Source organism: Pelobates fuscus, chromosome 3 (assembly GCF_036172605.1).
Source record: "Pelobates fuscus isolate aPelFus1 chromosome 3, aPelFus1.pri, whole genome shotgun sequence".
Lineage (NCBI taxonomy): Eukaryota > Metazoa > Chordata > Amphibia > Anura > Pelobatidae > Pelobates > Pelobates fuscus.
The window spans coordinates 423,818,305-423,842,079 of NC_086319.1; the positions used below are offsets into that span (position 1 = coordinate 423,818,305).

The window sequence follows — 23,775 nt, forward strand, 5'->3', positions numbered from 1 at the left end:
TCACTGTATCCCAGAGCTATAGCCGGCTGGTAGAATAAACCCAGCAGTTCTATTCACTGTATCCCGGAGCTATAGCCGGCTGGTAGGATAAACCCAGCGGTTCGATTCACTGTATCCCCGAGCTATAGCCGGCTGGTAGGATAAACCCAGCAGTTCTATTCACTGTATCCCCGAGCAATAGCCGGCTGGTAGAATAAACCTAGCAGTTCTATTCACTGTATCCCTGAGCTATAGCCGGCTGGTAGAATAAACCCAGCAGTTCTATTCACTGTATCCCTGAGCTATAGCCGGCTGGTAGGATAAACTCAGCAGTTCTATTCACTGTATCCCCGAGCTATAGCCGGCTGGTAGGATAAACCCAGCAGGTCTATTCACTGTATCCTCGAGCTATAGCCGGCTGGTAGAATAAACCCAGCAGCTCTATTCACTGTATCCCCGAGCTATAGCCGGCTGGTAGGATAAACCCAGCAGTTCTATTCACTGTATCCCCGAGCTATAGCCGGCTGGTAGAAAACACCCAGCAGTTCTATTCACTGTATCCCCGAGCTACAGCCGGCTGGTAAAATAAACCCAGCAGTTCTATTCACTGTATCCCTGAGCTACAGCCGGCAGGTAGGATAAACCCAGCAGTTCTATTTACTGTATCCCCGAGCTTTAGCCGGCTGGTAGAATAAACCCAGCAGTTCTATTCACTGTATCCCCGAGCTATAGCCGGCTGGTAAAATAAACCCAGCGGTTCTATTCACTGTATCCCCGAGCTATAGCCGGCTGGTAGAATAAACCCAGCGGTTCTATTCACTGTATCCCCGAGCTATAGCCGGCTTGTAGGATAAACCCAGCAGTTATATTCAATGTATCCCCGAGCTATAGCCGGCTGGTAGGATAAACCCAGCAGTTATATTCAATGTATCCCCGAGCTATAGCCGGCTGGTAGGATAAACCCAGCAGTTCTATTCACTGTATCCCCGAGCTATAGCCGGCTGGTAGGATAAACCCAGCAGTTCTATTCACTGTATAACCGAGCTATAGCCGGCTGGTAGGATAAACCCAGCAGTTCTATTCACTGTATCCCCGAGCAATAGCCGGCTGGTAGAATAAACCCAGCAGTTCTATTCACTGTATCCCCGAGCAATAGCCGGCTGGTAGGATAAACCCAGCAGTTCTATTCACTGTATCCCCGAGTTATAGCCGGCTGGTAGGATAAACCCAGCAGTTCTATTCACTGTATCCCCGAGCTATAGCCGGCTGGTAGAATAAACCCAGCAGTTCTATTCACTGTATCCCGGAGCTATAGCCGGCTGGTAGGATAAACCCAGCGGTTCTATTCACTGTATCCCCGAGCTATAGCCGGCTGGTAGAATAAACCCAGCAGTTCTATTCACTGTATCCCCGAGCTATAGCCGGCTGGTAGAATAAACCCAGCAGTTCTATTCACTGTATCCCTGAGCTATAGCCGGCTGGTAAAATAAACCCAGCAGTTCTATTCACTTTATCCCTGAGCTATAGCCGGCTGGTAGGATAAACCCAGCAGTTCTATTCACTGTATCCCCGAGCTATAGCCGGCTGGTATAATAAACCCAGCAGTTCTATTCACTGTATCCCCGAGCAATAGCCGGCTGGTAAAATAAACCCAGCAGTTCTATTCACTGTATCCCAGAGCTATAGCCGGCTGGTAGAATAAACCCAGCAGTTCTATTCACTGTATCCCGGAGCTATAGCCGGCTGGTAGGATAAACCCAGCGGTTCGATTCACTGTATCCCCGAGCTATAGCCGGCTGGTAGGATAAACCCAGCAGTTCTATTCACTGTATCCCCGAGCTATAGCCGGCTGGTAGAATAAACCCAGCAGTTCTATTCACTGTATCCCTGAGCTATAGCCGGCTGGTAAAATAAACCCAGCAGTTCTATTCACTTTATCCCTGAGCTATAGCCGGCTGGTAGGATAAACCCAGCAGTTCTATTCACTGTATCCCCGAGCTATAGCCGGCTGGTATAATAAACCCAGCAGTTCTATTCACTGTATCCCCGAGCAATAGCCGGCTGGTAAAATAAACCCAGCAGTTCTATTCACTGTATCCCAGAGCTATAGCCGGCTGGTAGAATAAACCCAGCAGTTCTATTCACTGTATCCCGGAGCTATAGCCGGCTGGTAGGATAAACCCAGCGGTTCGATTCACTGTATCCCCGAGCTATAGCCGGCTGGTAGGATAAACCCAGCAGTTCTATTCACTGTATCCCCGAGCAATAGCCGGCTGGTAGAATAAACCCAGCAGTTCTATTCACTGTATCCCCGAGCTATAGCCGGCTGGTAGAATAAACCCAGCAGTTCTATTCACTGTATCCCCGAGCTACAGCCGGCTGGTAGAATAAACCTAGCAGTTCTATTCACTGTATCCCCGAGCTATAGCCGGCTGGTAGAATAAACCCAGCAGTTCTATTCACTGTATCCCTGAGCTATAGCCGGCTGGTAGGATAAACTCAGCAGTTCTATTCACTGTATCCCCGAGCTATAGCCGGCTGGTAGGATAAACCCAGCTGTTCTATTCACTGTATCCCCGAGCTACAGCCGGCTGGTAGAATAAACCCAGCAGCTCTATTCACTGTATCCCTGAGCTACAGCCGGCTGGTAGGATAAACCCAGCAGTTCTATTCACTGTATCCCCGAGCTATAGCCCGCTGGTAGGATAAACCCAGCAGCTCTATTCACTGTATCCCCGAGCTTTAGCCGGCTGGTAGAATAAACTCAGCAGTTCTATTCACTGTATCCCCGAGCTATAGCCGGCTGGTAGAATAAACCCATGAGTTCTATTCACTGTATCCCCGAGCTATAGCCGGCTGGTAGAATAAACCCAGCTGTTCTATTCACTGTATCCCCGAGCTATAGCCGGCTGGTAGAATAAACCCATGAGTTCTATTCACTGTATCCCCGAGCTATAGCCGGCTGGTAGAATAAACCCAGCTGTTCTATTCACTGTATCCCCGAGCTATAGCCGGCTGGTAGAATAAACCCAGCTGTTCTATTCACTGTATCCCTGAGCTATAGCCGGCTGGTAGAATAAACTCAGCAGTTCTATTCACTGTGTCCCCGAGCTATAGCCGGCTGGTAGGATAAACCCAGCAGGTCTATTCACTGTATCCTCGAGCTATAGCTGGCTGGTACATAAACCCAGCAGTTCTATTCACTGTATCCCCGAGCTATAGCCAGCTGGTAGAATAAACCCAGCAGTTCTATTCACTGTATCCCCGAGCTATAGCCGGCTGGTAGGATAAACCCAGCAGTTCTATTCACTGTATCCCCGAGCTATAGCCGGCTGGTAGGATAAACCCAGCAGTTCTATTCACTGTATCCCTGAGCTATAGCCGGCTGGTAGGATAAACCCAGCAGTTCTATTCACTGTATCCCCGAGCTATAGCCGGCTGGTTAAATAAACGCAGCAGTTCTAGTCACTGTATCCTCGAGCTATAGCCGGCTGGTAGAATAAACCCAGCAGTTCTATTCACTGTATCCCCGAGCTATAGCCGGCTGGTAGAATAAACCCATGAGTTCTATTCACTGTATCCCTGAGCTATAGCCAGCTGGTAGGATAAACCCAGCAGTTCTATTCACTGTATCCCTGAGCTTTAGCCGGCTGGTAGGATAAACCCAGCAGTTCTATTCACTGTATCCCCAAGTTATAGCCGGCTGGTAGGATAAACCCAGCAGTTCTATTCACTGTATCCCTGAGCTATAGCCAGCTGGTAGGATAAACCCAGCAGTTCTATTCACTGTATCCCTGAGCTATAAGTTAATCAGTTATTAAATGAATGATTGACCATCAGTATTGACCCCTGCGTTCTTCCCACAGGTTATCCTTCACCCATGGCTGGGTACTCTTCCCCACCATATCCCACCCCACCTTATCCTGGCCCATCAGCAACTCCTGCACCTTCATCACCCGGTTTCCATGACTACCCTGGTCCTGGATACAGCATTCCCCCACATGACCACATGCACCCCTCGAAACATCCACAGCCAGCCCCTTCTCCAGGGGGAGCACCTTACCTGCCCGTGAGCACAGGAACTGCCACCTGTGGCCTGGCCTACTTGGATCAGGTAAGTCAGGGGTTACTATATTCAGAGGTTGAAGGGAACAATATGTTTGGATGAATCTGACTGGGGGGGGGGGGCTCGTGTGACTCCCTGGGGAAGGGGAAGTCCCCAATGGGACACCTTACAACCGATTACAATATCAGCAAAGCGTATTCCTGCTAGGACAGGGACAGTTACCGTCATGGAGCTTATTGCTAGATGCCTGAGTTGTTCACAGCTGGTTGTGGTGTGTTCAGTGCTGACAGGTGGTTGCAGTGTGTGCAGTGCTGACAGGTGGTTGCAGTGTGTTCAGTGCTGACAGGTGGTTGCGATGTGTTCAGTGCTGACAGGTGGTTGCGATGTGTGCAGTGCTGACAGGTGGTTGCGATGTGTGCAGTGCTGACAGGTGGTTGCGATGTGTTCAGTGCTGACAGGTGGTTGCAGTGTGTTCAGTGCTGACAGGTGGTTGCGATGTGTTCAGTGCTGACAGGTGGTTGCGATGTGTTCAGTGCTGACAGGTGGTTGCGATGTGTTCAGTGCTGACAGGTGGTTGCAGTGTGTGCAGTGCTGACAGGTGGTTGCGATGTGTTCAGTGCTGACAGGTGGTTGCAGTGTGTTCAGTGCTGACAGGTGGTTGCGGTGTGTTCAGTGCTGACAGGTGGTTGCGGTGTGTTCAGTGCTGACAGGTGGTTGCGATGTGTGCAGTGCTGACAGGTGGTTGCGGTGTGTTCAGTGCTGACAGGTGGTTGCGGTGTGTTCAGTGCTGACAAGTGGTTGCAATGTGTGCAGTGCTGACAGGTGGTTGCGATGTGTGCAGTGCTGACAGGTGGTTGCAGTGTGTGCAGTGCTGACAGGTGGTTGCAGTGTGTGCAGTGCTGACAGGTGGTTGCAGTGTGTGCAGTGCTGACAGGTGGTTGCAGTGTGTGCAGTGCTGACAGGTGGTTGCAGTGTGTGCAGTGCTGACAGGTGGTTGCAGTGTGTGCAGTGCTGACAGGTGGTTGCAGTGTGTGCAGTGCTGACAGGTGGTTGCGATGTGTTCAGTGCTGACAGGTGGTTGCAGTTTGTTCAGTGCTGGCAGGTGGTTGCAGTGTGTTCAGTGCTGACAGGTGGTTGCGGTGTGTTCAGTGCTGACAGGTGGTTGCAGTGTGTTCAGTGCTGACAGGTGGTTGCGATGTGTTCAGTGCTGACAGGTGGTTGCGATGTGTTCAGTGCTGACAGGTGGTTGCGATGTGTTCAGTGCTGACAGGTGGTTGTGATGTGTGCAGTGCTGACAGGTGGTTGCAGTGTGTGCAGTGCTGACAGGTGGTTGCAGTGTGTGCAGTGCTGACAGGTGGTTGCGATGTGTGCAGTGCTGACAGATGGTTGCAGTGTGTGCAGTGCTGACAGGTGGTTGCGGTGTGTTCAGTGCTGACAGGTGGTTGCGATGTGTGCAGTGCTGACAGGTGGTTGTGATGTGTTCAGTGCTGACAGGTGGTTGCAGTGTGTGCAGTGCTGACAGGTGGTTGCAGTGTGTGCAGTGCTGACAGGTGGTTGCAGTGTGTGCAGTGCTGACAGGTGGTTGCGATGTGTGCAGTGCTGACAGATGGTTGCAGTGTGTGCAGTGCTGACAGGTGGTTGCCGTGTGTTCAGTGCTGACTGGTGGTTGCAGTGTGTGCAGTGCTGACAGGTGGTTGCAGTGTGTGCAGTGCTGACAGGTGGTTGCAGTGTGTGCAGTGCTGACAGGTGGTTGCGATGTGTGCAGTGCTGACAGATGGTTGCAGTGTGTGCAGTGCTGACAGGTGGTTGCAGTGTGTGCAGTGCTGACAGGTGGTTGCAGTGTGTGCAGTGCTGACAGGTGGTTGCAGTGTGTGCAGTGCTGACAGGTGGTTGCGATGTGTGCAGTGCTGACAGATGGTTGCAGTGTGTGCAGTGCTGACAGGTGGTTGCGGTGTGTTCAGTGCTGACAGGTGGTTGCGATGTGTGCAGTGCTGACAGGTGGTTGTGATGTGTTCAGTGCTGACAGGTGGTTGTGATGTGTTCAGTGCTGACAGGTGGTTGTGATGTGTTCAGTGCTGACAGGTGGTTGCAGTGTGTGCAGTGCTGACAGGTGGTTGCAGTGTGTGCAGTGCTGACAGGTGGTTGCAGTGTGTGCAGTGCTGACAGGTGGTTGCAGTGTGTGCAGTGCTGACAGGTGGTTGCAGTGTGTGCAGTGCTGACAGGTGGTTGCGATGTGTGCAGTGCTGACAGATGGTTGCAGTGTGTGCAGTGCTGACAGGTGGTTGCCGTGTGTTCAGTGCTGACAGGTGGTTGCAGTGTGTGCAGTGCTGACAGGTGGTTGCAGTGTGTGCAGTGCTGACAGGTGGTTGCGATGTGTGCAGTGCTGACAGATGGTTGCAGTGTGTGCAGTGCTGACTGGTGGTTGCCGTGTGTTCAGTGCTGACTGGTGGTTGCCGTGTGTTCAGTGCTGACTGGTGGTTGCAGTGTGTGCAGTGCTGACAGGTGGTTGCAGTGTGTGCAGTGCTGACAGGTGGTTGTGGTGTGTGCAGTGCTGACAGGTGGTTGCAGTGTGTGCAGTGCTGACAGGTGGTTGCGATGTGTGCAGTGCTGACAGGTGGTTGCGATGTGTGCAGTGCTGACAGGTGGTTGCAGTGTGTGCAGTGCTGACAGGTGGTTGTGGTGTGTGCAGTGCTGACTGGTGGTTGCGGTGTGTGCAGTGCTGACAGGTGGTTGCAGTGTGTGCAGTGCTGACAGGTGGTTGCAGTGTGTGCAGTGCTGACAGGTGGTTGTGGTGTCTATATAGGGATAAACGCTGTATTTTGTGCAGGTTAGTGAGAGCTTTTTTCCTGTCGAGTACATGGAAGGGCACTGTAATGGAGTGGGTTCCGGTCATGCTGTGTCCTGGAAGGACGGCTCATTGGGCTGTCGCCCCGCCCTCTGCGACACTCATATTACACATTCCCAGACATTGTTCGTAGATGGGCTCTTGCTCTGTCAGCGTCTTATTGCTCCAGACATGGTACGTAGAATGCCTCCCTCCAAGCTAGCCAAACCAAGGCCTGAATGTGTCGGCAACCAGTGTGGCTACCAGTTTAACCCAGTGTCTCTCAGAGTGCGTAATCCAGCCAGAGCGTCAGACAGCTTACATTATTGCACATTATGTCTTCGATTCTTTAATATCATGCGCGCTGGACATGAAAAGCGCACTGGCGACTTCAGAGGCAGCTCAGATCCAGGCGTCCTGGCTCCAGCCTCCGGAACCCACGGCAGCCAGGCTGGAGGATCAGACTGCTGGCTATATGAATACAATATGTGTTTAAGACTGACATTGCACCTTGTTGTAAAATCTTCATTTATTTTCTGAATATTGTCCTAGAGACCACAATGTACTCGTGGAGTCCGCCTTATTTACTGCAAACGCTGTTACAGGTTTTCTTAACATTGGAGCTCCATGCCTATTGTTGCTATTCAGAATATTTCTCCCCTGTGTACCTGGCCTCCTATTTCACATTATGTTAAGTATTTGGAACTGGTGCGTGACTCATTGGGGAGGGCATGGCAGGGTGTGTGCAGTAAAAGCCTTTCTTTTATGGAGTTCCACCGCAGTAGTTCCTGGTCTATTATAATATAACATGGTAAAATATCTGTATTCTGTAATTTGTTTAACAGAGCTTGCCGTTCACAATGTGTCATTTAATCCCAACATTGCAAACTTTAACAGACTGTCTCGTAGAACCAGGACTAGGTGGGGGGCTGGGTGGCAACTTCCCGCCGGGGTACTAGTACCTCACATACCGCTCACATACCGCTCTCTCTCCTAAGGACAGCACTCTACCCTCTCCTCCAGCTCTGCTTTATTCCCACGTTATTTGATTGCTACCTCCTGTCCTAGTGTGTTTTATACCCCACCTACTATGGACTGTAAGGAGCAGGGTCTTCTTCCACCTTGTAAAATTACTAACAAAAGGGAGTGGAGTTTGCTGATGTGGCCTCAGACCAGGCTATTTATTTTCAGTCAGACAGAATACACTAGGGAACCATAGCCACTTCATCTCATGTAAGTGGTTATAGTACCTGGAGTTCTCTGTCCTGTGGTTTTAATTGGTTTGACACTGAGTCGCTGTGTTGGCTCAGGTGACACTTGCAGACCATCACTACTACCTAGTGGTATTAGTGCCAGCTAGGTCCATGTACCTGGGGACCCTTATTCAGTGCCAAACCAATCGAAAATAAACACTGAACGGTTTGGCGGTGCCAGTATTAACACTTCAATGAGATAAAGTGGTGATGGTGCCTTTAATCCTGGCGGTTGTTTGTACCGGAGCGGGGACTTTCCTGGGTGGATGTCATAAAACCTGTAACCCCAATGCTTGCATTTCAGTGTAGAAAGCTGTGATAACACATTGTTTGGGATAACTGACCTGGGGGTTCGTGGGACCGCAAAGGCCGAGGTTCAATCATTATGTAGCAATATCATTTAGGTGATAGACACACAAGCGTCTCCAATTCCAGCGTCCCATGTGTAGTATTGAGGCGGTTGTATTGCACGTGAGTTTGGTGGTCGGCAGGGCTGAACATAGACTGCGTGCAATGCACCATAACCACTAAATCACTGCTCCTGCTTAAAACCCAGTCATTAAAATCGTTAACGCAGGACGTGGCAGTGATAATCATAATACTGTCTACGGAGCGCCCATAGCATTCCCCCTCCTCCCACCACACAGCGGATAGAGAGCCCCCATAGACATTACCTTGTCATTAATGAGTGACGGTCCTTGCAAACCCACCATCAAATAAACATCAGCGTGATGGGAGAATGCCTTCCTTACACATGAAATAAAAATCCTTCATTGTGTGAGCTAAATATCTCTGACAAAGAATCTTGAGATATAGACACCAGCACATGGATTGGCTGCGATGCCCTTGTGGCTATCGGGGGTCGGCTGCCGTGTCTGCGGTGCCTGTGTGCCTGTCGGGGGTCGGCTGCCGTGTCTGCGGTGCCTGAGTTCCTGTCGGGGGTCGGCTGCCGTGTCTGCGGTGCCTGAGTTCCTGTCGGGGGTCGGCTGCCGTGTCTGCGGTGCCTGAGTGCCTGTCGGGATCGGCTGCCGTGTCTGCGGTGCCTGAGTGCCTGTCTGGGTCGTCTGCCGTGTCTGCGGTGCCTGAGTGCCTGTCTGGGTCGTCTGCCGTGTCTGCGGTGCCTGAGTGCCTGTCTGGGTCGTCTGCCGTGTCTGCGGTGCCTGAGTGCCTGTCTGGGTCGGCTGCCGTGTCTGCAGTGCCTGTGTGCCTGTCGGGGTCGGCTGCGTGTCTGCGTTGCCTGAGTGCCTGTCTGGGTCGGCTGCCGTGTCTACGGTGCCTGAGTGTCTGTCTGGGTCGGCTGCCGTGTCTGCGGTGCCTGTGTGCCTGTCAGGGGTTGGCCGCCGTGTCTGCGGTGCCTGTCGGCGGTTGGCTGCCGTGTCTGCGGTGCCTGTGTGCCTGTCGGGGTCGGCTGCCGTGTCTGCGGTGCCTGTGTGCCTGTCGGGGATTGGCTGCCGTGTCTGCGGTGCCTGTGTGCCTGTCGGGGTCGGCTGCCGTGTCTGCGGTGCCTGTGTGCCTGTCGGGGGTCGGCTGCCGTGTCTGCGGTGCCTGTTGGGGTCGGCTGCCGTGTCTGTGGTGCCTGTGTGCTTGTCGGGGTTGGCTGCCGTGTATTCGGTGCCTGTGTGCCTGTCGGGGTCGGCTGCTGTGTCTGCTGTGCCTGTCGGGGTCGGCTGCCTTGCCCGCCGGGGCTGATATCTGCTTAGCGCAGCACTGTTGCTCTGCCATTTTATGATTGCTGATTTTTAATGCTTTTCATCTAATTGCTTTTCAGATTGACCAAATTCTAATTCACCAGAAAACAGAGCTGCTGGAAGGCAAGTGATTTTATAGAAATGAAACGGGTCTGGTCGGGATCACACAGAAACTCAGACAAAGAAAATAAACAAAATATTTATGTACCAAGGTTATGTACTAAACAGTAAATGCAAAATGAATTTCAAATGTAAGGCCGAGTATGAAAGCAGAGCCATCTTGGAGAATTTTTAAGTTTCCGTTATAAACAGTGAATTATAGGGAACACTCCAATGCCCAAATACTGAAAAATAAAATTCATTATTTAGTAGACATTTAATCAAAACTATATTCCTCTGGGGTATATCTTCAAACAGCTTGTAAAACCTGTAGATCTCGCGTCTGCACCCTTTGCAAGCCCTCCCCTTCTAACTCCGCCCACGCTTTCTGTGACTGTCCAATCAGACTGCCAGGCAGGTGCTATGATTGGCAGCCAGGAGTGTAACAAGGTTATTTTATAAAAGTGACAATCACTGTTGAAATCTGCACTTTTTGCACAATGAAAACACTTCACACTTCAGCTTCAGGTGTCTGGATTGTCCCTTAAAATGTGCTTTGGAAATCTTACTATAAGTGCGAAAGCAGAACGAACACTGCAAACACATCACCTGACTTTCTACCGATTCCTTGTTAATCCGTTACACCAATTAAAGGCCAAGCGAGTGTAACGAGTACGATAATACAGTACCCGGGATTGTCCGTTTAGAAGTACCTTATAGGGAGATGCACTGCACCGTGTGTAAGGACACTGTGTCTCGTACGCCGACAGATCCCAATGGAATGAACACAGTAACCGTGTTTGGCCAAGGGCTGGCCTTTGGAGACTTGTCCTTCAAAATGTGGTGAAATCCAAATAAATAGAAACAAACACACATAACTTTGTAGAACAAGTAACATAATAATACATCAATCTATAACACAATCAGAACTTTCCTAAATATGGAAAAACACTGATATCCAGAGGCAACTGGTCCGTTATTGGCAATTTCCAAATTAGCATATTGTGTTCATACAAATCAATGCATTTTCCAGTTTCACCAACAGAGAGCAATGGGGAGTCATCGTAAACCGGAAAAAATCCCCAAATACCAGCTAGAGGGTTTAGGGACACACACATTGCAATTCACATGTAAAAAGAAATCAACACAGTAAAGGAGGAGACTATATTTAAAAGAAGAAAAACTACCACAACAAGAGGACATAGTCTTAAATTAGAGGGACAAAGGTTTAAAAAAAATATCAGGAAGTATTACTTTACTGAGAGGGTAGTGGATGCATGGAATAGCCTTCCAGCTGAAGTGGTAGAGGTTAACACAGTAAAGGAGTTTAAGCATGCGTGGGATAGGCATAAGGCTATCCTAACTATAAGATAAGGCCAGGGACTAATGAAAGTATTTAGAACATTGGGCAGACTAGATGGGCCGAATGGTTCTTATCTGCCGTCACATTCTATGTTTCTAATGTCTGTAAGGAGCACGTTAAAGGGACGCACACTGCAATGTCTGTAAGGAACACGTTAAAGCGACACACACTGCAATGTCTGTAAGGAACACGTTAAAGCGACACACACTGCAATGTCTGTAAGGAACACGTTAAAGCGACACACACTGCAATGTCTGTAAGGAACACGTTAAAGCGACACACACTGCAATGTCTGTAAGGAACACGTTAAAGGGACACACACTGCAATGTCTGTAAGGAACACGTTAAAGGGATACGCACACTGCAATGTCTGTAAGGAACACGTTAAAGGGACACACACTGCAATGTCTGTAAGGAACACGTTAAAGGGACACACACTGCAATGTCTGTAAGGAACACGTTAAAGGGACACACACTGCAATGTCTGTAAGGAACACGTTAAAGCGACACACACTGCAATGTCTGTAAGGAACACGTTAAAGGGACACACACACTGCAATGTCTGTAAGGAACACGTTAAAGGGACACACACTGCAATGTCTGTAAGGAACACGTTAAAGGGACACACACTGCAATGTCTGTAAGGAACACGTTAAAGGGACACACACTGCAATGTCTGTAAGGAACACGTTAAAGGGACACACACACTGCAATGTCTGTAAGGAACACGTTAAAGGGACACACACTGCAATGTCTGTAAGGAACACGTTAAAGGGACACACACACTGCAATGTCTGTAAGGAACACGTTAAAGGGACACACACTGCAATGTCTGTAAGGAACATGTTAAAGGGACACACACACTGCAATGTCTGTAAGGAACACGTTAAAGGGACACACACTGCAATGTCTGTAAGGAACACGTTAAAGGGACACACACTGCAATGTCTGTAAGGAACACGTTAAAGGGACACACACTGCAATGTCTGTAAGGAACACGTTAAAGGGACACACACTGCAATGTCTGTAAGGAACACGTTAAAGGGACACACACACTGCAATGTCTGTAAGGAACACGTTAAAGGGACACACACTGCAATGTCTGTAAGGAACACGTTAAAGGGACACACACTGCAATGTCTGTAAGGAACACGTTAAAGGGACACACACACTGCAATGTCTGTAAGGGACACGTTAAAGGGACACACACACTGCAATGTCTGTAAGGAACACGTTAAAGGGACACACACACTGCAATGTCTGTAAGGAGCACGTTAAAGGGACGCACACTGCAATGTCTGTAACGAACACGTTAAAGGGACACACACTGCAATGTCTGTAACGAACACGTTAAAGGGGGACACGCACTGCAATGTCTGTAAGGAACACGTTAAAGGGACACACACTGCAATGCCTGTAAGGAACACGTTAAAGGGACACACACTGCAATGCCTGTAAGGAACACGTTAAAGGGACACACACACTGCAATGTCTGTAAGGAACACGTTAAAGGGACACACACTGCAATGTCTGTAAGGAACACGTTAAAGGGACACACACTGCAATGTCTGTAAGGGACACGTTAAAGGGACACACACTGCAATGTCTGTATGGAACACTTTAAAGCACTGCTCAGCACCTTGTTCCAGCTCGTGGAGGAGTCGGCGGGGAAAAACCTTGTAAGTACTAGAGCTCCCAGGGCTTTGTGTCGTCAACTCCCTGAGAAGGAATAGAGCTGGTCCCCTATCATGCTCGAGGACGGAGCGGCTCTAGGAGGACCCCAGTCAAGCCACGGCAACTGGGGCAGGAACCCTGAGGTTTTCCCCTGTTCCAGCTAGGAAGCGGTCCTTGGCGGAGGTACCCAGCCGGGTACAGGGAGCTCCGTTACAGACACACATATTGCAATGTCTTTAAAGGGACACACATTGCAATGTCTGTATGGAACTATTTAAAGGAACACACACACTGCTGTATCTACACAGATCACAATGACACACCCTGTCACATACTAGCATTGTCAATGTCCTCGGCTGTCCGTAACCTTTGACCTGTGATCGTGACAATCTCTTCTCCCATTTTCTTTTCTTTTCATTAAATTTGTGATTTTGAGATATTAAGCTCGATATGAAAAGATTAACAAGAAATGCAAAATCTGAACAATTCTGACAGTCAGAGAAAGAGTGGTCGTTACAAAACTGGGGTGCAATAGACCCAATGTATGTTTTAATATAGGATGTTACCGATAATGCTTTGTATTTATTGTATTGTACTGCCCGTCTGTAATTCTCACCTACTCCCCACCTTCCTTGCCCTGTCTGTCTCTTTAACCTTCCTCTCCATCTACACCTTCCTCCCCTCATCTTACCTACACCCCTCTCCTTCACTCCCCCATTTTACCTTTTCTCCCTCCTCCCCCCCAGCCATCACCGGTTTTGAGACCTGCAATCAGTATGAATTGAGGAACAGTATGGGTCAGCGAGTATTCTCAGTGCGGGAGCGGAGCTCGCTGTGTGCACGCTGGTGCTGTGGCTCTCTCCGTCCTCTCACACTCCAAGTCTTTGACTCTTCGGGACGAGAGGTCATTCATTTCATTCGTCCACTGAAATGTGCGAGCTGCTGCTTCTCGTGCTGCCTACAGGAGGTAACCTTCCCTGCCACAAAATACCTAATATAGCGAGAAAACAAATACCGCCACTTACCTGCTAATACATAATGCCCGGGTACCTACCTCACAGAATGCAGACATATCTACAACCATGGGGCAACGTTAGGCCCCAACTAAGCATGTCTAATATAATATATTGATAAATGTCTGACAAACTGTTCGTTATTGGAGTCACTCACTTCATTTAATTCATTTTAGTCGCTTATTTTACCTGATTCACGCATTTTTTCACAATGTTATCACCATAGTGATGACTTCCAGCACATGCCATGGCACTGGTCACATGACTTGGCGCATTAATTGAAGAACAATTCATGTTGTAAATATTCACTTAGTAATCCCAGGTGTGGCCGAAACATTGATCATCCTTTAAAAGTTAATGCTAACGTCTGTCTGTCTGTCTGTCTACCTATGTATCGTATCTATACCACTGCACCTCCATCCTGCCCTGCAGCTCTCTGTTATTCCTGTACTGACCCCCCACACAGCTCTGTCACTGCACCTCCATCCTGCCCTGCAGCTCTCTCTGCTATTCCTGTACTGACCCCACACACAGCTCTGTCACTGCACCTCCATCCTGCCCTGCAGCTCTCTCTGCTATTCCTGTACTGACCCTACACACAGCTCTGTTAGTGCACCTCCATCCTGCCCTGCAGCTCTCTCTGCTATTCATGTACTGACCCCACACACAGCTCTGTCACTGCACCTCCATCCTGCCCTGCAGCTCTCTCTGCTATTCCTGTACTGACCCCACACACAGCTCTGTCACTGCACCTCCATCCTGCCCTGCAGCTCTCTCTGCTATTCCTGTACTGACCCCACATACAGCTCTGTCACCGCACCTCCATCCAGCCCTGCAGCTCTCTCTGCTATTCCTGTACTGACCCCACACACAGCTCTGTCACTGCACCTCCATCCTGCCCTGCAGCTCTCTCTCTGCTATTCCTGTACTGACCCCACACACAGCTCTGTCACTGCACCTCCATCCTGCCCTGCAGCTCTCTCTGCTATTCCTGTACTGACCCCACACACAGCTCTGTCACTGCACCTCCATCCTGCCCTGCAGCTCTCTGTTATACCTGTACTGACCCCCCACACAGCTCTGTCACTGCACCTCCATCCTGCCCTGCAGCTCTCTCTGCTATTCCTGTACTGACCCCACACACAGCTCTGTCACTGCACCTCCATCCTGCCCTGCAGCTCTCTCTGCTATTCCTGTACTGACCCTACACACAGCTCTGTTAGTGCACCTCCATCCTGCCCTGCAGCTCTCTCTGCTATTCATGTACTGACCCCACACACAGCTCTGTCACTGCACCTCCATCCTGCCCTGCAGCTCTCTCTGCTATTCCTGTACTGACCCCACACACAGCTCTGTCACTGCACCTCCATCATGCCCTGCAGCTCTCTCTGCTATTCCTGTACTGACCCCACATACAGCTCTGTCACCGCACCTCCATCCAGCCCTGCAGCTCTCTCTGCTATTCCTGTACTGACCCCACACACAGCTCTGTCACTGCACCTCCATCCTGCCCTGCAGCTCTCTCTGCTATTCCTGTACTGACCCCACACACAGCTCTGTCACTGCACCTCCATCCCACCCTGCAGCTCTCTCTGCTATTCCTGTACTTACCCCACACACAGCTCTGTCACTACACCTCCATCCTACCCTGCAGCTCTGCTATTCCTGTACTGACCCCACACACAGCTCTGTCACTACACCTCCATCCTGCCCTGCAGCTCCCTCTGCTATTCCTGTACTTACCCCACACACAGCTCTGTCACTACACCTCCATCCTACCCTGCAGCTCACTCTGCTATTCCTGTACTGACCCCCCACACAGCTCTGTCACTGCACCTCCATCCTGCCCTGCAGCTCTCTGCTATTCCTGTACTGACCCCACACACAGCTCTGTCACTGCACCTCCATCCTGCCCTGCAGCTCCCTCTGCTATTCCTGTACTGACCCCACACACAGCTCTGTCACTGCACCTCCATCCTGCCCTGCAGCTCTCTCTGCTATTCCTGTACTTACCCCACACACAGCTCTGTCACTACACCTCCATCCTACCCTGCAGCTCTCTCTGCTATTCCTGTACTGACCCCACACACAGCTCTGTCACTACACCTCCATCCTGCCCTGCAGCTCTCTCTGCTATTCCTGTACTTACCCCACACACAGCTCTGTCACTACACCTCCATCCTACCCTGCAGCTCTCTCTGCTATTCCTGTACTGACCCCACACACAGCTCTGTCACTGCACCTCCATCCTGCCCTGCAGCTCTCTCTGCTATTCCTGTACTTACCCCACACACAGCTCTGTCACTACACCTCCATCCTACCCTGCAGCTCTCTCTGCTATTCCTGTACTGACCCCACACACAGCTCTGTCACTACACCTCCATCCTGCCCTGCAGCTCCCTCTGCTATTCCTGTACTTACCCCACACACAGCTCTGTCACTACACCTCCATCCTACCCTGCAGCTCACTCTGCTATTCCTGTACTGACCCCCCACACAGCTCTGTCACTGCACCTCCATCCTGCCCTGCAGCTCTCTGCTATTCCTGTACTGACCCCACACACAGCTCTGTCACTGCACCTCCATCCTGCCCTGCAGCTCTCTCTGCTATTCCTGTACTGACCCCACACACAGCTCTGTCACTGCACCTCCATCCTGCCCTGCAGCTCTCTCTGCTATTCCTGTACTGACCCCACACACAGCTCTGTCACTGCACCTCCATCCTGCCCTGCAGCTCTCTCTGCTATTCCTGTACGTACCCCACACACAGCTCTGTCACTACACCTCCATCCTACCCTGCAGCTCTCTCTGCTATTCCTGTACTGACCCCACACACAGCTCTGTCACTACACCTCCATCCTGCCCTGCAGCTCTCTCTGCTATTCCTGTACTTACCCCACACACAGCTCTGTCACTACACCTCCATCCTACCCTGCAGCTCTCTCTGCTATTCCTGTACTGACCCCACACACAGCTCTGTCACTGCACCTCCATCCTGCCCTGCAGCTCTCTCTGCTATTCCTGTACTGACCCCACACACAGCTCTGTCACTGCACCTCCATCCTGCCCTGCAGCTCTCTCTGCTATTCCTGTACTGACCCCACACACAGCTCTGTCACTACACCTCCATCCTGCCCTGCAGCTCTCTCTGCTATTCCTGTACTGACCCCACACACAGCTCTGTCACTACACCTCCATCCTACCCTGCAGCTCTCTCTGCTATTCCTGTACTGACCCCACACACAGCTCTGTCACTACACCTCCATCCTGCCCTGCAGCTCTCTCTGCTATTCCTGTACTTACCCCACACACAGCTCTGTCACTACACCTCCATCCTACCCTGCAGCTCTCTCTGCTATTCCTGTACTGACCCCACACACAGCTCTGTCACTACACCTCCATCCTGCCCTGCAGCTCTCTCTGCTATTCCTGTACTGACCCCACACACAGCTCTGTCACTGCACCTCCATCCTGCCCTGCAGCTCTCTCTGCTATTCCTGTACTGACCACACACACAGCTCTGTCACTACACCTCCATCCTGCCCTGCAGCTCTCTCTGCTATTCCTGTACTGACCCCACACACAGCTCTGTCACTACACCTCCATCCTGCCCTGCAGCTCTCTCTGTTATTCTTGTACTGACCCCACACACAGCTCTGTCACTGCACCTCCATCCTGCCCTGCAGCTCTCTCTGCTATTCCTGTACTGACCCCACACACAGCTCTGTCACTGCACCTCCATCCTGCCCTGCAGCTCTCTCTGCTATTCTTGTACTGACCCCACACACAGCTCTGTCACTGCACCTCCATCCTGCCAGGCAGCTCTCTGCGATTTCTGTACTGACCCCACACAGCTCTGTCACTGCACCTCCATCCTGCCCTGCAGCTCTCTCTGCTATTCCTGTACTGACCCCCCCCCCCCCCACACACACAGCTCTGTCACTGCACCTCCATCCTGCCCTGCAGCTCTGTCTGCTATTCCTGTACTGACCCCGCACACAGCTCTGTCACTGCACCTCCATCCAGCCCTGCAGCTCTCTGCTATTCCTGTACTGACCCCACACACAGCTCTGTCACTACACCCCCATCCTGCCCTGCAGCTCTCTCTGCTATTCCTGTACTGACCCTACACACAGATCTGTCACTGCACCTCCATCCTGCCCTGCAGCTCTCTCTGCTATTCCTGTACTGACCCTACACACAGCTCTGTCACTACACCCCCATCCTGCCCTGCAGCTCTCTCTGCTATTCCTGTACTGACCCCACACACAGCTCTGTCACTACACCTCCATCCTGCCCTGCAGCTCTCTCTACTATTCCTGCACTGACCCCCACACACAGCTCTGTCACTGCACCTCCATCCTGCCCTGCAGCTCTCTCTGCTATTCCTGTACTGACCCCACACACAGCTCTGTCACTACACCTCCATCCTGCCCTGCAGCTCTCTCTGCTATTCCTGTACTAACCCCACACACAGCCCTGTCACTACACCTCCATCCTGCCCTGCAGCTCTCTCTGCTATTCCTGTACTGACCCCACACGCAGCTCTGTCACTACACCTCCATCCTGCCCTGCAGCTCTCTCTGCTATTCCTGTACTGGCCCCACACACAGCTCTGTCACTGCACCTCCATCCTGCCCTGCAGCTCTCTCTGCTATTCCTGTACTGACCCCACACACAGCTCTGTTACTGCACCTCCATCCTGCCCTGCAGCTCTCTCTGCTATTCCTGTACTGACCCCAAACACAGCTCTGTCACTGCACCTCCATCCTGCCCTGCAGCTCTCTCTGCTATTCCTGTACTGACCCCACACACAGCTCTGTCACTGCACCTCCATCCTGCCCTGCAGCTCTCTCTGCTATTCCTGTACTGACCCCACACACAGCTCTGTCACTGCACCTCCATCCTGCCCTGCAGCTCTCTCTGCTATTCCTGTACTGACCCCACACACAGCTCTGTCACTGCACCTCCATCCTGCCCTGCAGCTCTCTCTGCTATTCCTGTACTGACCCCACACACAGCTCTGTCACTGCACCTCCATCCTGCCCTGCAGCTCTCTCTGCTATTCCTGTACTGACCCCACACACAGCTCTGTCACTGCACCTCCATCCTGCCCTGCAGCTCTCTCTGCTATTCCTGTACTGACCCCACACACAGCTCTGTCACTGCACCTCCATCCTGCCCTGCAGCTCTCTCTGCTATTCCTGTACTGACCCCCCACACAGCTCTGTCACTGCACCTCCATCCTGCCCTGCAGCTCTCTGCTATTCCTGTACTAACCCCCCACACAGCTCTGTCACTACACCTCCATCCTGCCCTGCAGCTCTCTCTGCTATTCCTGTACTGACCCCACACACAGCTCTGTCACTACACCTCCATCCTGCCCTGCAGCTCTCTCTGCTATTCCTGTACTGACCCCACACACAGCTCTGTCACTGCACCTCCATCGTGCCCTGCAGCTCTCTCTGCTATTCCTGTACTGACCCCACACACAGCTCTGTCACTGCACCTTCATCCTGCCCTGCAGCTCTCTCTGCTATTCCTGTACTGACCCCACACACAGCTCTGTCACTACACCTCCATCCTGCGCTGCAGCTCTCTCTGCTATTCCTGTACTGACCCCAAACACAGCTCTGTCACTACACCTCCATCCTGCCCTGCAGCTCTCTCTCCTATTCCTGTACTGACCCCACACACAGCTCTGTGACTGCACCTCCATCCTGCCCTGCAGCTCTCTCTGCTATTCCTGTACTGACCCCACACACAGCTCTGTCACTGCACCTCCATCCTGCCCTGCAGCTCTCTCTGCTATTCCTGTACTGACCCCCCACACAGCTCTGTCACTGCACCTCCATCCTGCCCTGCAGCTCTCTGCTATTCCTGTACTAACCCCCCACACAGCTCTGTCACTACACCTCCATCCTGCCCTGCAGCTCTCTCTGCTATTCCTGTACTGACCCCACACACAGCTCTGTCACTACACCTCCATCCTGCCCTGCAGCTCTCTCTGCTATTCCTGTACTGACCCCACACACAGCTCTGTCACTGCACCTCCATCGTGCCCTGCAGCTCTCTCTGCTATTCCTGTACTGACCCCACACACAGCTCTGTCACTGCACCTTCATCCTGCCCTGCAGCTCTCTCTGCTATTCCTGTACTGACCCCACACACAGCTCTGTCACTACACCTCCATCCTGCCCTGCAGCTCTCTCTGCTATTCCTGTACTGACCCCACACACAGCTCTGTCACTGCACCTCCATCGTGCCCTGCAGCTCTCACTGCTATTCCTGTACTGACCCCACACACAGCTCTGTCACTGCACCTCCATCCTGCCCTGCAGCTCTCTCTGCTATTCCTGTACTAACCACACACACAGCTCTGTCACTGCACCTCCATCCTGCCCTGCAGCTCTCTCTGCTATTCCTGTACTGACCCCACACACAGCTCTGTCACTACACCTCCATCCTGCCCTGCAGCTCTCTCTGCTATTCCTGTACTGACCCCACACACAGCTCTGTCACTGCACCTCCATCCTGCCCTGCAGCTCTCTCTGCTATTCCTGTACTGACCCCACACACAGCTCTGTCACTACACCTCCATCCTGCCCTGCAGCTCTCTCTGCTATTCCTGTACTGACACCCCACACAGCTCTGTCACTGCACCTCCATCCTGCCCTGCAGCCCTCTCTACTATTCCTGTACTGACCCCACACACAGCTCTGTCACTGCACCTCCATCCTGCCCTGCAGCTCTCTCTGCTATTCCTGTACTGACCCCACACACAGCTCTGTCACTGCACCTCCATCCTGCCCTGCAGCTCTCTCTGCTATTCCTGTACTGACCCCACACACAGCTCTGTCACTGCACCTCCATCCTGCCCTGCAGCTCTCTCTGCTATTCCTGTACTGACCCCACACACAGCTCTGTCACTGCACCTCCATCCTGCCCTGCAGCTCTCTCTCCTATTCCTGTACTGACCCCACACACAGCTCTGTCACTGCACCTCCATCCTGCCCTGCAGCTCTCTCTCCTATTCCTGTACTGACCCCACACACAGCTCTGTCACTGCACCTCCATCCTGCCCTGCAGCTCTCTCTCCTATTCCTGTACTGACCCCACACACAGCTCTGTCACTGCACCTCCATCCTGCCCTGCAGCTCTCTCTGCTATTCCTGTACTGACCCCACACACAGCTCTGTCACTGCACCTCCATCCTGCCCTGCAGCTCTTTCTGCTATTCCTGTACTGACCCCACACACAGCTCTGTCACTGCACCTCCATCCTGCCCTGCAGCTCTCTCTGCTATTCCTGTACTGACCTCACACACAGCTCTGTCACTGCACCTCCATCCTGCCCTGCAGCTCTCTCTGCTATTCCTGTACTGACCCCACACACAGCTCTGTCACTGCACCTCCATCCTGCCCTGCAGCTCTCTCTGCTATTCCTGTACTGACCCCACACACAGCTCTGTCACTGCACCTCCATCCTGCCCTGCATCTCTCTCTGCTATTCCTGTACTGACCCCACACACAGCTCTGTCACTGCACCTCCATCCTGCCCTGCAGCTCTCTCTGCTATTCCTGTACTGACCCCACACACAGCTCTGTCACTGCACCTCCATCCTGCCCTGCAGCTCTCTCTGCTATTCCTGTACTGACCCCACACACAGCTCTGTCACTGAACCTCCATCCTGCCCTGCATCTCTCTCTGCTATTCCTGTACTGACCCCACACACAGCTCTGTCACTGCACCTCCATCCTGCCCTGCAGCTCTCTCTGCTATTCCTGTACTGACCCCACACACAGCTCTGTCACTGCACCTCCATCCTGCCCTGCAGCTCTCTCTGCTATTCCTGTACTGACCCCACACACAGCTCTGTCACTGAACCTCCATCCTGCCCTGCAGCTCTCTCTGCTATTCCTGTACTGACCCCACACACAGCTCTGTCACTACACCTCCATCCTGCCCTGCAGCTCTCTCTGCTATTCCTGTACTGACCCCACACACAGCTCTGTCACTGCACCTCCATCCTGCCCTGCATCTCTCTCTGCTATTCCTGTACTGACCCCACACACAGCTCTGTCACTGCACCTCCATCCTGCCCTGCAGCTCTCTCTGCTATTCCTGTACTGACCCCACACACAGCTCTGTCACTGCACCTCCATCCTGCCCTGCAGCTCTCTCTGCTATTCCTGTACTGACCCCACACACAGCTCTGTCACTGAACCTCCATCCTGCCCTGCATCTCTCTCTGCTATTCCTGTACTGACCCCACACACAGCTCTGTCACTGCACCTCCATCCTGCCCTGCAGCTCTCTCTGCTATTCCTGTACTGACCCCACACACAGCTCTGTCACTATACCTCCATCCTGCCCTGCAGCTCTCTCTGCTATTCCCGTACTGACCCCACACACAGCTCTGTAACTGCACCTCCATCCTGCCCTGCAGCTCTCTCTGCTATTCCTGTACTGACCCCACAAACAGCTCTGTCACTGCACCTCCATCCTGCCCTGCAGCTCTCTCTGCTATTCCTGTACTGACCCCCCACACAGTTCTGTCACTGCACCTCCATCCTGCCCTGCAACTCTCTCTGCTATTCCTCTACTGACCCCACACACAGCTCTGTCACTACACCTCCATCCTGCCCTGCAGCTCTCTCTGCTATTCCTGTACTGACCCCCCACACAGTTCTGTCACTGCACCTCCATCCTGCCCTGCAACTCTCTCTGCTATTCCTCTACTGACCCCACACACAGCTCTGTCACTACACCTCCATCCTGCCCTGCATCTCTCTCTGCTATTCCTGTACTGACCCCACACACAGCTCTGTCACTACACCTCCATCCTGCCCTGCAGCTCTCTCTGCTATTCCTGTACTGGCCCCACACACAGCTCTGTCACTGCACCTCCATCCTGCCCTGCAGCTCTCTCTGCTATTCCTGTACTGACCCCACACACAGCTCTGTTACTGCACCTCCATCCTGCCCTGCAGCTCTCTCTGCTATTCCTGTACTGACCCCAAACACAGCTCTGTCACTGCACCTCCATCCTGCCCTGCAGCTCTCTCTGCTATTCCTGTACTGACCCCACACACAGCTCTGTCACTGCACCTCCATCCTGCCCTGCAGCTCTCTCTGCTATTCCTGTACTGACCCCACACACAGCTCTGTCACTGCACCTCCATCCTGCCCTGCAGCTCTCTCTGCTATTCCTGTACTGACCCCACACACAGCTCTGTCACTGCACCTCCATCCTGCCCTGCAGCTCTCTCTGCTATTCCTGTACTGACCCCACACACAGCTCTGTCACTACACCTCCATCCTGCCCTGCAGCTCTCTCTGCTATTCCTGTACTGACCCCACACACAGCTCTGTCACTGCACCTCCATCCTGCCCTGTAGCTCTCTCTGCTATTCCTGTACTGACCCCACACACAGCTCTGTCACTGCACCTCCATCCTGCCCTGCAGCTCTCTCTGCTATTCCTGTACTGACCCCACACACAGCTCTGTCACTGCACCTCCATCCTGCCCTGCAGCTCTCTCTGCTATTCCTGTACTGACCCCCCACACAGCTCTGTCACTGCACCTCCATCCTGCCCTGCAGCTCTCTGCTATTCCTGTACTAACCCCCCACACAGCTCTGTCACTACACCTCCATCCTGCCCTGCAGCTCTCTCTGCTATTCCTGTACTGACCCCACACACAGCTCTGTCACTACACCTCCATCCTGCCCTGCAGCTCTCTCTGCTATTCCTGTACTGACCCCACACACAGCTCTGTCACTGCACCTCCATCGTGCCCTGCAGCTCTCTCTG

The 23,775-nt window shown here is 52.2% G+C and overlaps 1 protein-coding gene across 1 annotated transcript in view; it reads left to right on the forward strand.

Moving 5' to 3' along the window:
- LOC134603656 (phospholipid scramblase 1-like) overlaps positions 1 to 23,775 on the forward strand; it is a 48,099-nt gene that overhangs the window by 5,793 nt on the left and 18,531 nt on the right. The window contains exons 3-5 of the mRNA XM_063449824.1: positions 3,846 to 4,093; positions 9,891 to 9,933; positions 13,693 to 13,913. Coding sequence (XP_063305894.1) covers positions 3,846 to 4,093; positions 9,891 to 9,933; positions 13,693 to 13,913 — 512 coding nt within the window. The remainder of the gene's footprint in view (positions 1 to 3,845; positions 4,094 to 9,890; positions 9,934 to 13,692; positions 13,914 to 23,775) is intronic.